The sequence below is a fragment of the Bos indicus genome, chromosome 10 (assembly GCF_029378745.1).
Source record: "Bos indicus isolate NIAB-ARS_2022 breed Sahiwal x Tharparkar chromosome 10, NIAB-ARS_B.indTharparkar_mat_pri_1.0, whole genome shotgun sequence".
NCBI classification, from domain to species: Eukaryota; Metazoa; Chordata; class Mammalia; order Artiodactyla; family Bovidae; genus Bos; species Bos indicus.
The window spans coordinates 13,393,883-13,409,991 of record NC_091769.1 but is presented as its reverse complement, the minus strand read 5'-3'; the positions used below and the strand labels follow the sequence as shown (position 1 = coordinate 13,409,991).

The 16,109-nt window shown below is 38.6% G+C and overlaps 1 protein-coding gene across 5 annotated transcripts in view; it reads right to left on the bottom strand.

Moving 5' to 3' along the window:
• The window catches only part of ZWILCH (zwilch kinetochore protein), a 42,465-nt gene that overhangs the window by 1,458 nt on the left and 24,898 nt on the right, over window positions 1-16,109 (bottom strand). For all 5 annotated transcript variants that reach the window (XM_070796940.1, XM_070796941.1, XM_070796942.1 and 2 more), the window contains 8 exons: window positions 15,748-15,853; window positions 15,141-15,220; window positions 13,402-13,558; window positions 12,870-12,898; window positions 9,807-9,943; window positions 8,812-8,907; window positions 4,680-4,792; window positions 311-425 (listed from right to left, as the gene is read on the bottom strand). In XM_070796940.1, coding sequence (XP_070653041.1) covers window positions 337-425; window positions 4,680-4,792; window positions 8,812-8,907; window positions 9,807-9,943; window positions 12,870-12,898; window positions 13,402-13,558; window positions 15,141-15,220; window positions 15,748-15,853 — 807 coding nt within the window. In that variant the 3' untranslated portion in view covers window positions 311-336. The remainder of the gene's footprint in view (window positions 1-310; window positions 426-4,679; window positions 4,793-8,811; window positions 8,908-9,806; window positions 9,944-12,869; window positions 12,899-13,401; window positions 13,559-15,140; window positions 15,221-15,747; window positions 15,854-16,109) is intronic.

Below are 16,109 nucleotides of genomic sequence, written 5' to 3'. Positions count from 1 at the left end.
TTGAAACCAAACTCTCTACTATATATACAGATTTCAGATGCAGAGACATTATCACTCATAAAATTGTTTTTTCATTTCTCCGGTTTTAGGATTAAACTGTCAGTTGACTATGACAGCTTCTTTCAACTACAGAAGGTAGGAAAGAAATTAGACTTGCACAGCTAACACCCGGTAAGCCTTTTATGTGATTACTAATAATTCATATTTCAAATGTATTAAATCAGCATTTATGTCATAGAAAAAAAGAAAAAGCATAAGGTTCTTAGGACATTATGAAGTATTTTCAGAGAATAAAGAATGAACACACTACCTTACGGAGGGCCCCAGCAGCACACCTCACTTGAAATGCACCTGGCTGCAGGTAACCATGTTAGTAAAGGATATCCTTTCTTCCAAGCTACCGCTTAATGTTAATTCAGAAAAATCTATAACCAGAGAGAGAGAGAGAGAGATCAAAATCAATTACCAGTCAGCTTTTCTACTAAGTTACTGCTGAATTTTACAATAATCAAGAGGTGGTCTGAATGATGTGTCTTCTACCTGAAGAGAACCAGTTAAGACAAAAATCAGCAAAGACAATTTCTTTAAATAGTTAACCTTCTTGATGCACTGAAAACAATGACTAAACAAACTAAGAGGGCTTCCCTGGTGGCTTAGTGGTAAAGAATCCACCTGCCAATGCAGGAGACATGGGTTTAATTCCTGGTCCAGGAAGATGCCACATGCTGTGGAGTAACTTAGTCTCCGAGACACAAGTACTGAGCCTGTGCTCTAGAGCCCGGGAGCCACAAGAGAAGCCATGACAATGAGAAACCCACACACCACAACCAGAGAAAAGCCCCCTCTCACTGCAATTAGAGGAAAAAAGCTTGAGAAGCAGTGAAGACCCAGCATAGCCAAAAATAAAAAATAAAAATTAATTAAAAAAAAAAAACTAAGATAAACTAGATTCTTAAAAATCGTATTGTACACAACATTGTAAACACAAAATGGTAAAGCAATTTTATAAACACATTGTAAAGCAATTATATTCCAATAAAAAATTTTTTTAATTATATATTTTGGGGACTTTCCTGGCAGTCCAGTGGTTAGGACTCCATGCTTCCACTGCAGGCTGCCCAGATATGATCCTTGGAAAGGGACTAAAATCCCACAAAATGTGTGGTGTAGTAAAAAAAAAAAAAAAAAGATATATTTTAAATATGGGAACCTACTGCTTTAATTTTTGTGCCTCTTTCGCTACAGTTAAACAACTGTCTTTTTCTAATCGTAATATATATTTCAGAAAACATTTTCTACTTAGGATTTATAGTCTTAGAGCTAGAAATACATCCATTTTTTTTTCTCCTGAAGACTGTTGTATTTCAAAAATAAATGATACAATTAACATTTAGACGAGACCATGTCCACTTCCTTGTGGGTCAACATTTTGGTTTCCATATTCCCACCATTACCAGCAACCATCTGCCGAGCACCCCCTGGGTGGGTAGCACTCTACTGGACACTTTTTCTCCCCCATTAACTCCAAGTCATTATTCTCTCTTCCCAGGGCAGCTAAAAGTACACTTCTCTCTCTTCAGTCTTCTGCTTTTGATGTAAATTGTTTTATTCAAGAGCATCATACCATTAGGTATCTTGAAAAGCTAGTATTTGACCTAAGTGCTCAGTCCAATGAAACAGAAAGTCTAATTTTGTAAATGTCTATGATCTTTGGCCAAAAGTAAATGATTTACTGGGCTTTAATATTTACAACTGAAGCTTTGTGTGAATAATCTATGACTTTTACAAATGAGGTCCTCCTTTAACAGTGGGTCTTCCTTTGGGCCAAAGGTCATTGAATAATTTCTAGACAAACATATCAATAATACATGATGGGTAGAAGAGGTAATAAGGTTCAAGTCAAATGGAGTTTGAGTGTGTTTCCAAGCACACAAATATATGATTTCATAAAAATTCCTTATTTTCATAAAAGAAGTCACTGGACCAATACATTAGCAAATAGATTTAACTCTACCGTTCAAAATATCTTGCATTCTTTTTTGAAGCATCAAATACTCTAGAAGATAGGTTCTGTATACTTCACTTACTCAGCATCATTGGAAAAAGTGTTTAATCTTATTTAAAAGGTGTTTAATCTTATATTAATCTCCTAACAAAGGTTTAATCTTCAGGTAATAAATTTTAAAATGGCATTTTTGAAAAATATATCACATTTATTCATGTATTTTAAACTTTTAAAATCATAAAATAAAATCATAAATAAAATTATAAATAAAATCATAAATCACCTTTAAGTAAAAAAAAAAACTGAAACAACAAATGTAGATAAAATGTTTAAATTGATGATCTTTAACCTTTGTAGAATGGCACCCCACTCCAGTACTTTTGCCTAGAAAATCCCATGGACGGAGGAGCCTGGTAGGCTGCAGTTCATGGGGTCGCTAAAGTCGGACACGACTGAGCGACTTCACTTTCACTTTTCATTTTCATGCATTGGAGAAGGAAATGGCAACCCACTCCAGTGTTCTTGCCTGGAGAATCCCAGGGACGGGAAGCCTGGTTGGTTGGCTGCCGTCTATGGGGTCGCACAGAGTCGGACACGACTGAAGCGACACAGCAGCAGCAGCAACCTTTGTGGCACAATGAAATCACCTGGAGAACTTTAAAAATTCTGATGTCCAACGATTGATTCACTTGGGTTTTAGGGCTTTAAAGGCCCCCCCTCCAGTATTCTTGCTTATAGCATCCCAGGGATGGGGGAGCCTGGTGGGCTGCCGTCTATGCGGTAGCACAGAGTCAGATACGACTGAAGCAACTTAGCAGCAGCAGCAGATTCTAATGATCAAAGCTGAGACCCACCCCTGCCTCATCATTCCACACCTCAGGGTTAAGTTTAATCGTCTCTTTTCAGAGGTTCTTCTATGCTCCGGTTTTATATTTTTGCTACTGTAAATAATACCACAATTAGTAATCTGGTCAAAATTTTATTTTGGTGGATACCACCCTCCACAGAAACCATACAACTCGACACTCCATCCAGCAGTGTGTAAGATTTCCCCAAATTCTGGCCAGCACGGTGACAACAAACCGGTTGATCTTTGCTAATCTGACATGTGAAAGTATCTACATAACATAAATTTGCATTTCTCTTATTACATGTGAGGTTGAGCATCTTTTATTTTTAAGATTACACTTGAATTTCCTTTTTGGCAGTGGTGGTGGTTTTAGTCACTAAGTCAAGTCTGACTCTTGAGACCCCATGGACTGTTAGCCTGCCAGGCTCCTCCGTCCACGCGACTTTCCAAGCAAGAACACTGGAGTGGGTTGCCACAGTTCATATTACTTGCTCATTTTTCTTTTTAGTGATTTGAAAGTTCTTTATATACTGGGGAATGTCACCCCTTTTCTGAACATGAGCTGCAAATTTGTTTTCCTAGTTTATCATTTGTCTGTTGTTTAACCTCTGGCATTTTTTGCCAGGCAGAAATTTACTTTTATATAGTTCATTTTTAATCTTTTATAGGCTCCAGCTTTTATATCACACTTAGAAAAGATAGCACAATTTTAACTGATGGTTCTTAGGAAATTTCAGTTTCTTTAGGACTTTTACAGTTCAGCCATGTGAATCACAATGTTTCTATTCTACTTTAGAGAAGTTTCCATTACATCTGAATCAAAACATATTGGGTGTGTAGGGGGGAGAGTAAACAATTTCTGGAAATAATTTTGCAACATATCAATCACTACAATACAACTATTTGTGTTCCCAGCCTTTCAAATTCTTCTTGAATTCTGTCATAAAACGATCAGATTTTATTTTGGATATATCTGCAATATTTAAATCAGCCATTTAAGACTTATAAAAATAAGACATGACAGCCTCACAAAATCCATGTGCACAGAGACAACAGTTTTACAGGTACTTATTGAAGGAGGGAGACTCAGCGGGGCAGCTAATCATACCAGGCACAAAAAGACATCTTTCATGGACACACACCATCTTGGATACAATACTAGAAATCTCAACCCTTATTTCAGAAACAGAGATGGTATTAGGGCAGAAATGTCATCACTGTTTTAAATAGTACACACAAGTGTGAAGTATGAGCTAGCATTTTCATTTTTTTTTCCTCAAGGCATTTCCATTTCATAACCTATTTTCACATCTATGTCCCTATTGCTTGGCCTCTTTTAATAAAATTTCCTCCAGGCAGGAAAATGAGAAAAAGCACTCTTTCATAATTTTTTTTTTCCAGAATAAATAGGTTTATATCTAGAGTTCAAGAAAATTATTTAAAACTAGGCTGCTGCTGCTGCTAAGTCGCTTCAGTCGTGTCTGACTCTGTGCGACCCCAAAGACGGCAGCCCACCAGGCTCCCTTGTCCCTGGGATTCTCCAGGCAAGAACACCGTAGTGGGTTGCCATTTCCTTCTCCAGTGCATGAAAGTGAAAAGTGAAAGTGAAGTCGCTCAGTCGTGTCCGACTCTTTGCAACCCCATGGACTGCAGCCCACCAGGCTCCTCCGTCCATGGGATTTTCCAGGCAAGAGTACTGGAGTGGGGTGCCATTGCCTTCTCCGTTAAAACTAGGCACAAGGGCTCTAATAATAATCTCTATTAGTAAATTTAGTTTATTTCCTATTGGAATAATTTACATGAATAGACCGCAAACCACTTTACCAGGTCTATGAAAATTCAGATGGTCTATAGGTGGGCTGTCACTCAGCTGCCACACTGTTTTCACCTTCTTTTGACCACTATTTATTTCCACTCTCCATTTCTGTGGCTTCTCACTAAGGAAAGAAAAAAATATCAAAGAAAAAACAATCCAGTTCCTTCTCGGTACAGTCGAAGTCCTTCTGCGATAAACACTGAGGAAGAAGAGGTGGAGAGGTCACAATTTCCACCCTTAGAAGCACAGTCAAAAGAGGGAGAGAAACAAGAATATAAACGATAACAATATGGTGCAGCCATTATTAAAAACAGTACGGAGGTTCCTTAAAAAATACTAAAAACAGTTACCAGATGATCCAGCAATTCCACTCCTGGGCATATACCCAGAGAAGACAAAAACTCTAACTTGAAAGGATATGTGCACCCCAATGTTCGGAGCAGCACTATTTATGATAGCCAAGCAACCTAAATGTCCATCAGCAGATAATGGATAAAGAAGATGTGGTGCACACGCGCACACACACAGACTGCTCCTCAGCCATAGAGGAGAATCAAACGCCATCTGCAGCGTTATGGATGGACCTAGAGATTATCATACTGAGTGAAGCAAGTCAGACAAAGACAAATACATGATATCACTTAACTGTGGAATCTAAGTAACAATACAAATGAACTGATTTACCAAACAGAAATAAACACACAGACATAGAAAACAAACTTATGGTTACCAAAGGAGGAAGGCGTGTGGGAGGGATAAATTGGGAGTACAGAATTAACAGATACTATATATAAAAGAAATGTAGGCCACTATATCTAAAAGAAATAAATAGCAAGGATTTACTATATAGCACAGGGAACTATATTCAATATCATATAATAACCTATAATTAAAAAAGAATCTGAAAAAAATACATATGTATAACTGAATTACTCTGCTAATATACCTGCAACTAATACAATACAGTTTATCAACTATATTCAATAAAAATAAATAATAATAATTCTGAAAAATGTTGTAATACAGAAATATCAGATACAAGAGGGGGCCATAATCGTGAGGTAATTTGACTTAGACTGGGACTGCAGAGTTGAAAAGGAATCCTCAGAGATGGTGACCTTTGAGCTGAGCTTGTAACGGAATTAGAAGAAGCAGTTAATTAAACAGAAAAGATCCAGGATGAAGAACAGACACAGGTGGAGGCACTGCCAGGTAAGCACGTGTGGTGCCTGAGGAAACGCAAGGACACAGGGCCTCTGACTCGAAGAGACACGACACACACAAGGTGTGGAGGCACCTGGGCCAGAAAGGCAGAGGACGGGCTCAGACCACACCAAGATGAAACACTATCCTAAAGGCAAGGAAGCCACTTAACCAGAGGGAAGTCATGGTGGGATCTGAACTTCAGGAAGATCACTTTGGTGGTGGCAAAGGAAGGAAGAGAAGGAAGTTAATGGAGGCAAACAGAGCAGCTAGGAAAAAGGATTTTACTGTACTTAGTCCAGGGATGAAATGAGCAGATGTGAAATATTCAACACATGCAAAGGTGCAGAGAAAGGAACAGATTTAAGAGCTTCCAAGGAGGTCAGGACTTGGGAATCATTTCAAGGAGGGAGAAAGTGACAGCAATGAGTGGAAGATACGTCCGAGGTTTATGTTGTGGGCATTGGATGAAGATTAATGATGGCTACTTGAGAGGAAATACAGGAGGAGGAAAAGTGTTGGGAAGGGGAGTGAAGAGTTGGGATTTAGAGTCTGAATCACCTACAGGACATTGAAGTTGAGGATTCATGTCTAATAGATACCTAGAAACATGGGGGTAAAACTCAGGAGAAGCTGGAGACAAAGGTTATGAATTATCATTAGCCCAGAGGAACTGAAGATTGGGGTGTGAACACCATCACCTAGTGAAGACAGAAAGTAAGAAAAGAGGGCAGATGGTGGAGTTCTGGTGGATACTCGCATATGAATAAAGCAAAGGAAGAAGAATTTGAAAAGAGGACCATTCTCAGTCTTAGAGGTGGGCCAGAGAGGTAAAGTTAAAATTAAGACGGATGCTGCAGAGCAGCTAAGCCCATGCACCACAGCTACTGAAGCCTGAGAGACCTAGAGCCTGTGTTCCGCAACAAGAGTAGCCACGGCAATGAGAAGCCTGTGTGCCACAGCAGAGTAGCCCCCTGCTCACTGCAACGAGAGAAATCCCAAGCACAGTAACAAGAACCCAGGGCAACCAAAAATAAAGAAATTTAAAAAATTAAGACAGAATGTGAGGTCAAGAAAACAAAGGGGATGGGTTCAAGAAAGCAGTAGTGTCAAATGCCACAGAGCACTACAAATGCTTACAGAAGGAAAAAGAACTGGTGGGCTAGCTAGTTACCTAAGGGGACAAAAACACTCTTCTCCTGGAAAGCATTGTCTGGATTTGCCCATTAGAAGGCCACTGGCAACTTCTGATTAACAATTTCAGGGAAGGGATGAGGTTTGGCTAAGAGGCAAATATACAGAGGAAGGGTATAAAGAGAGCAGTTTTAGTATGAAAGAAATTTCAAGTCTACTGTACACTGAGAGAAGAGTCAGGAAGACCATTTTTTGAGGCAACCTCAGTGTCTGCATGGATGGCCAGTCTTAGCCTCAGTTCCATCCCTCTGAAATCCCCAATACTAAATCCTTCCCTCACTCCCACAGCCACGCCTTTGACTTGTCATCAGTTCAGTTCAGTCGCTCAGTCCGACTCTTTGCAACCCCATGGACTGCAGCATGCCAGGCTTCCCTGTCCATCACCAACTCCTGGAGTTTACTCAAACTCATGTCCATCAAGTCAGAGATGCCATCCAATCACCTCATCCTATGTCATCCCCTTCTCCCACCTTCAATCTTTCTCAGCATCAGGGTCTTTTCCAATGAATCAGTTCTTCACATCAAGTGGCCAAAGTATTGGAGTTTCAGCTTCAGCATCAGTCCTTCCAATAAATATTCAGGACTGATTTCCTTTAGGATGGACTGGTTGGATCTCCTTGCAGTCCAAGGGACTCTCAAGAATCTTCTCCAATACCACAGTTCAAAAGCATCAATTCTTCAGTGCTCAGCTTTCTTTATAGTCCAACTCTCACATCCATACATGACTACTGGAAAAAAACAATAGCTTTGACTAGACGGACCTTTGTTGGCAAAGTAATGTCTCTGCTATTTAATATGCTGTCTAGGTTGGTCATAGCTTTTCTTCCAAGGAGCAAGTGTCTTAATTTCATGGCTGTAGTCACCATCTACAGTGATTTTGGAGCCCCCCGCCAAAAAAGTCTCTATTTCCATTGTTTCCCCATCTATTTGCCATGAAGTGATGGGAGTGGATGCCATGATCTTGGTTTTCTGAATGTTGAGTTTTAAGCCAACTTTTTCACTCTCCTCTTTCATCAAGAGGCTCTCTAGTTCTTCCCTTTCTGCCATAAGGGTGGTGTCATCTGCATGTTACTGGTATTTCTCCCGGCAATCTCAGCCCAGCATTTCTCATGATGTACTCTGCATATAAGTTAAATAAGCAGGGTGACAATATACAGCCTCGATGTACTCCTTTTCCTATTTGGAACCAGTCTGTTGTTCCATGTCCACTTTTAACTGTTGCTTCTTGACCTGCATACAGATTTCTCAGGAGGCAGGTCAGCTGGCCTGGTATTCCCATCCCTTTCAGAATTTTCCACAGTTTGTTGTGATCCACACAAAGGCTTTGACATAGTCAATAAAGCAGACGTAGATGTTTTTCTGGAACTCTCTTGCTTTTTCAATGATCCAATGGATGTTGGCAATTTGATCTCTGGTTCCTCTGCCTTTTCTAAAACTTGTCATCACCTGATCCCTTTCTTCCCAATCTGTCACTTCCCTTCTGGCTAAAGTTTCTGCCCTATTCTGTGAAAAAATTACAAATTCAGAGAAAAATGAACATAGCAGACCAACAGTCTACAGAGAGCAGATCAAAGGCCTGGGAGAAGGGAGAGGGAGGACTCTATCAGACTATGTTCAGAGAATGGGAATCAGATGCTTCTGGTTTCAGAGAAGAAGCAGGCCTGGGTCATGAGGTGCCATGGAACAGATACTGAAATTGGAATCATGGTTGGTGAAGTATAATTTAATGGTTAAATTGCTTACTTTTGATATAAGTCTTTAACAGCAGTTGGTCTGACTGGCAGCTGAAAAATGTGCTGCTCATCAAGAGGATTTTGTTCATAGTATTTTATGCAGGATCTAAAGAGAAAAAAAAATTCACTTTTAAAAAATGAATAGTGGACATACTGCTCATAAATATAAAATACATTTTAGTTGAGCTCAAGTAAAGGTGTAAGTGGGGAGAAAGGTATTGGAAAGACAAAGAAAGGCAAAAGAGAGACAAAGATACAGCTTCCACTGTTTTCCCAGTATGGGGAATTAAAGAGTTAACTCACCCATACTACTGATCTTTAATGGGAAGAAACACCCCCCAAACAAACAAAAAAACCTAGTAACAATTTCAAACTTTTCCCTTTACAACTAAGGCAAATTCTAATTCTGGAAAAGGCAATGGTACATTTTCTTTCACAGGGAAAAAGAATCCCAGTTCTTCCACTCAATGGTATACTTATTTCCAGTTTGAAGACTCAAAAAATACAAATAAGACATCCAGGATCCATGTGTAAAGATTATTCCAAACTATTTTTAGCCAAACTGATAGACCCTCTAAAATTTCAGCAACACTATTGACATAGGTCTGATGAAATCTGATTCCATTCAGTCACCATATAGACGGCGGGCAATGATTAGCTTGACTCAAATTTATAGGGATATGAAGAAAACAGAAGGAACTAGTATTTATTAAGTACCTAAGTGTCAAGTACTTTATATATATTACGCTGTTCTTATAGATGAAAAACAAGATGCAGTGAAAGGAAACTTCCTTAGAAAGGAAGTGCCAGATCCAAGTGTGCAGCTCGATTCCTCCTGAATCCAAAGTCTTTCCTTCTCATGGCAGTGACTTAGAACCTTTCTGTTACTATGAAGAGAAGGTACACAGATTCTACCCTAACTGATAATAAAAAGGGCACTTATTTTGGCTGCAACTATTTCAGAAGAGAGTACATTTTTATGAAGTAAACAACAGAAATACTTACTGTGTTAAAGAAAAGAGGAGTTCATGTTGAGGTTTAATGAAAAGCATGCAACTGACTACTATTTCAAGAATATGGTGGAGTTTTTGAACACGATGAACCTGCTCCTGTGTATCTACTGATGGAGAAATGAAATATTCCTGGAATAAAAGAAAATGGACATGGGAAATAAGGAGTTAAAGAACAAGCGGCATCTCCGGAAAGAATTAACTATGCCTACTACACCTGAGTGGGGATGTTTGATTAACAGGTGGGGACTTGGGGTTAGGGAGAAGAAGCCACTAGGTAGCTTTCCTCCTCTCAATACTATTCTTTAAACTAAACTCTTAAGTAAGTCTTCTCTAAGAATGTTCTAAGCAAACCATTATGCATATTCTTTGGTAAAGGCAAATCACAGAACTGCTTCACCGAGGAGGTCCAAGTAGGTAACTGGTACCACCCACCAAACTCTCCAGATGGAAAGAATGGCAAACCCACAAGATAATTCTTAACTTCAATAAGCTTGCCAGGCTGATGGGCATATTCACTTCTAAAAATAGATAGTAAACCTGTAGTACCAAGAAATAAATCAAGTGCATTGGTAAGCTTCTACTAACATATATTACTGGTAAATTGGTATGACCTTTTGGAAAAGAAAGTTGGCAAGGTTATGTGAAGCATCATAAAATGCTCAGACCTATTTCTGAGAATTAATCCTAAGGAAATAATCCATGGTAAGTGGAATTCTACAATGCTAAGATTCTTACCCCCTGGAATATACATCTTACATAATCCCTTCTCCTCAAGTGAGGCCAGGATGGTAGGCTGTTACTCCCATGATTAGGTTACTGATTGACTTTGAATTAATCAAAAGGGAGATAATCTCCTGGTCATTACTTGTGTCAGTGAGCTCTAAGCATCAGAGATGCTCTCCCGCTGGCTTTGAAGAAACAAACTGTGGCACTGTGGAGACGGCCACATGGAAGAACCCCCAAGTGACCTCGAGGACATGGAGATGGTCCTGGGCCAACAGCTAGTAAGAAAATGGGAACCTTCATCAAAGGGTCATGAATCAATGAATTCTGTCAACAATGCGAGGGAATTTGAAAGCGGATCTTTCCCTAATCAAGTCTCCAGATGATACCTTGATTTCAGCCTTGTGAAACTGAGCAGAGCACCCAGCTAAAATGCTGACCCAGATTATTCCAAAATGTGAAAATAACACGAGTAGGAAAACAGTCAAGTCCCAGGAAGGGAAGACCCAAAACAGTCCCACTCACCACTGGCTACAAATTACGACATTCCTTGCAGCTGCCACCCAACATTCCCAGTGGTCCCCTGACCACTCTGGAAGTGGACCACCTAGATCTTTTTTTTTTTTTAAAACAAAGAACAGATCCAGACTGTTCTTCCCCTTCGCTTCTCTCTGCTCATGCTACAACCCAGGCTGGTCTACCTCTGCCTGTCCCCAAGACCCCGCAGAGGTGACAAAGCCTGAAGTTCCTGACTACTTGGGAGGCAGTACAGCCTCAGGTCTATAATCACAAGGAATTGAATTCTGCTATCAATAATAACTCATATGAGCAGGAAATGATCTTCCCTTACAGGCAGGCTCCAGACAGGAACACAGCCTGCCAACACCCTGATTTTAGCCTAGTGAGACCCAGACTGGACTTCTGAACTATACAACTATAAAGTAATGCATTTGTGTGTGTGGCTTTGAGACACTAAGTGTGTGGGGGTAATTTATTATAGCAACAATAGAAAACTAATATTGCTGCAAACCACCAGCATCTGAATCATCTGGAGATGAGACGGTTTGTTTAGAAAAATATATTCCAAGGAGTTCCCTGGTTGCCTAGTGGTTAGCATTATGGGCTTTCATTGCCACGGCCAGGGTTCAATTCTTGGTCAAGGAAATGAGCCACGCACAAGCCATGTGGTACAGCCAAACAATAACAACAACAACACATATTCCAGAGCCCTTGACCTACTGAGTCAGGGGTCTAGGAATCAGCATTTTAACAAGTCTTCTGGGAGATTCTCAAAGTCTAAGAAATATTGTGTCAAAAATCTGAAATCAAACCATATTTGAAAAAACAGGCATATTAAATGACTTGAGGGGAATTCATAAAAATAAGGGTACTCACATTTGAGTGATGAGATTAAGGGTATAATTGCATTATATTTTTATTTTCAAAAAGTTATTACTTTCCTAAGCTTAAGAAAATGTATTAAAAAGTTTCCACTAAAAATGTACACCTTTAATAAAATGTTTAAACTTGGAATATCAAAAATTAACCTCAATAGAATCCAGTTGAGTGTTACATTGCATAATAGATGAAGCTGGAGTTATCCTATCTTGTATTTTTATGAGACCAGATATCATTTGAAGATCTATTTTCTAAAAGAATCGTCCAACAAATGTCAAAGGTCATTATGGATGTTCTTTAATCTCCTTAAGTTTCTAATTCAAGATATTAGGGAAATACAAAAGCTCATAATCATGACCCTGAAACACAGAAATATTTTTTGAATCAATATGTTAAAGAGCATAGCAAATTCTTTGAAAAGTAATCTTTTACGTGTAAAAGAAATGGGTCAAGATACTTCTCTAGTGGTCTGGTGGCTAAGACTCCACACTTCCAATGCAGGGGGCCTGGGTTCGATCCATGCTCAGTGAACTAGATCCCAGGCCCAACTAAGACCAGGCCCAACCAAATAAATACATAAATAAAAACAAAGAAGAAATAAAGAAATGGGTCAAAAGAATATAAAGCGAATATTCCTCTGTAGGGCTTATCAAACACAGAAAGGCATTCTCTAACCACTTTAGATAAATGAAGAATTGTGGAAGTACACTGGCTTACGCAGGATACAACCTTATGTCAGGCAGTATCATACGTTTACAGAGAATGAGAGGTGACATTAGATGGGCTACTTTTTTGTTTGTTTTACTAGACAGTGTAATTGCCTGTCTTAATTTATCTGTTTCCTAGGACATAAGCTGGCACAGAATAGGCACTTAATAACTGTGTGGCAGAATGACCAAATAAAAGAAAAATCAACTTGAGAATAAAAACTCACCAAATGATTCAAAGATGCAAGTTCCTGACCTATCAAGAAAAAAACGAAGAGATGCCAATAAGCTTTAGGTTTTATCTACTACAAATCAAACAAGCTAAGAAAAACATTTCATAGTTCATATATAAAAGAAATGCTCAAGCTAAACAGTTTCTCACAAAATGCTGAATTTTCTTGTATATTACATCATAAATACTTATTCTAAAAATGATCACAGTTTGCCCCTAATAGAAACAAGGTGATGAGTATTAAAACAGCATGTCATTTTAAAAAAGGGTTTTATTTACATTTACCCTAAAGAATCTCAAAACATTTGAAATAAAGACAAACAAAACCTATAGTTATCTTTAATCTAATCTATTTATTAAACAAAAAAATAAGGCTCAGAAAATGAAAGTGCCTGTCTCATAGTGAACCAGAGGCAAAGCCAGGACCACAAACAATTAGGGTCAAGTACAAAGATAAAATCTGAGCATACCTATGGCTGACAACTATGATGTTGCTTTTACTTTTTTGAGTTGGGAAAGGGACTTACCTATGAAAAAACAGATATAATCTTTCTTCAGTTTATCCAAACCAATTTCCAAAAGCATCTGAACCGGAACAGTCCCACTGAGAGAAACCGTGTCCATGGTTCCATAGTAAGACTGATGAATGAGCTTACTCAGTAAACTGTTACTCCCACTATGAAGCTAGAGATTGGGAAAAGTTTATAAAGCCACAATTAAAACTATAAAAAGTCCAGTAAGTGAAAGAGAAGCAAACTGCATTAACTAAAAAATTATAAACTTAAATTTTTTCATCTCCTGACATTATAAATTATTTGAATGAAAGCCTCTAAGTTACAAACCTATCTGTTTCTAAAATGCCATTCCCAAAACCTCCTTATTGGCTATAATAGCCAACAGACTAACTCAATCATTTGGAGAATAAAAAAAGCTGTGAACTTACTAGATCTAACATGTGTTCTAAATGCTAAACAATTAAATTTAAACATACCTAAAATATTTGACATTTGACATTTTCTCATTTACTGTCCTTCTGTTAACTCAAATTTCCAACACAATCCTTTGCATTTTTCTTTTTTAATACTATTTTCACTTTGCACTTGTTGTACATGGTAGGATATACTTGTAAATATCTCACAAACAGAAGCTCTTAAGAAAAATTCAATGGGCAAGACTAAAATGCACAGAATGATCAAATAGAGGGAGGGTTTGCAAGCTTCTGCTCTAGAGTGTATCTCTGTTCACACCTAGGAAGTTTCTATCTTGTTATGAATTGGCAGTTGCATTATTTAAAATAATTCTACTAAATGAGGAATCTTTTTGTTTCTAGCTTTTAACTTAGATTTTTTCTTCATTATAAAACTATAAATTCATCATGGAAAATCCATAAAATACAGAAATGTATAATGCAGTTGGAGAAATTTATTTGTAACCCTACCACCAGAAGGGATTGGCGTATTTTAGCATATTTGTTCACAGGTTTTTCTCTCCAAGATTTCTATCTTTCACTGAACATTGTAAGCATTTCTCCACACACCACTGTAAGCATTTCTGCACATCATCTGTAGCAACTATTAACATGTTCCATTATGTGGCTGTTTCATGATTTACTTAGACATTCATTAATAGGTCATTTACAATTTTTGCTACTGTAAATGAGGCTATAACGAGCATCCCACTACAATCTTTTTTTAAAAAGGCTTATTTCTTTTGGCCATGGTGAGTCTTCACTGGCGCACATGGGCTCTCTGCTGCAGCAAGCGGGGGCCGCTCTTCACTGCGGTGCCACGGCGTGGCTTCCCTTGTTGCTGAGTACAGGTTCTAGGCTCACGGGCTTCAGCAGTTGCAGCGCGCAGGCTTAGCTGGCTCCACTGCATGTGGGATCTTCCGAGACCAGGGAAGCCCCTAATACATAAACTCTTGACACATACTTCTGCATATGGCCTTAGGATGAATTCATTTTGAGGATCTCAGTACATTATCATAATTGCTTTATAGTGTTCCAATCTGTACTCTCATCAGTAGTATATGAGAAGGACTGTTCACAGCAACAGCAATGACAATAGAGGTAGCTTATAAATGCTGTGCACTTAACTATGAACTAGGTCCTAAGTGCTTCACATGAATTAAGGACCCTGGCCAAGTGTATACAGGTAAGAGAGTTGCAAAACAGAAATTCAAACTCAGGCAGTCTGCTGCAGAGCCTGTGCCCGTCATCAGTCTGCTCTGCTGCTGAAAAGGAGCACACACACACTACTGAACCTACCCATGGCTGAATAGCACCACGCTGCAGACTCTGGATGACCAACGAGAAACACTTCACCAAGTCTTGATAAGAAATCACACCTTTAAAGCAAGTTAGTCTAACATTATTCTCATAGTTATTTCTGCAGATCAAACACGTCATTCATTTTAAGGATACACAATGAAGAGGGAAGACAAGTATCTGAACTTTAGGGATGGTGAAAAGGGAGAGAAATTAAAGTCCCCCTCCCCCTCCAAAGGCAGCATTTTTAAAGAAAGAAATTAAACTCGTTGCCATAAAATAATATATTCAGTCAAATATTATGGAATATCTTTTCCTTTTCTTAATAATTATAATTTCATTAAGATATGTTTTGGTTAATACAAATACAGCATAGAACCCACCTAAATCTTCAGGCAGGAGTAAAGAACAGGTTCTATGAATTGCCTGGTCTTAGTATAATTCTCGAGCAAAATATGCCAATGCGTTATTAGAACTGAGTTTGATAAAACAGAAACCAGATGTCCATACAAGGCTAGCAATATACATTATTATTTTCAAAAGACTTAAAAGTAAACCTAAGAAATAACAGGGAAAATTTTATTTCACAATGCTGATGGACACCTACTACTGCTCATTTTGCACCACAGCTGCTCAGCAAAATCGAGATCACCCCGTACTGTGAGAAGACACTCAATAGACCCATCAACTGCAGCAGCGTCATGCTTCACTATCTGGAAAAGAAGTGAGTGCCAGAAAACACTCAGTTTATTTTTTAAAAAGCACAATAGTTTAAGACCAGTAAACTTGCAAATGTTGCTCTGAGAAAAGGTGGGATCATGAACACATATAAGAGGCATGAATGTATCTTCTACAACTTCATCCATTAATGAGGAGATACAAGTAAACAGACAGTGAAAAACAGAACCCCTAAAATTGCTTTCAAACTCTGATGCCTAAAAGCAAGCATTTGGTTTTCCTCCCCTGGAA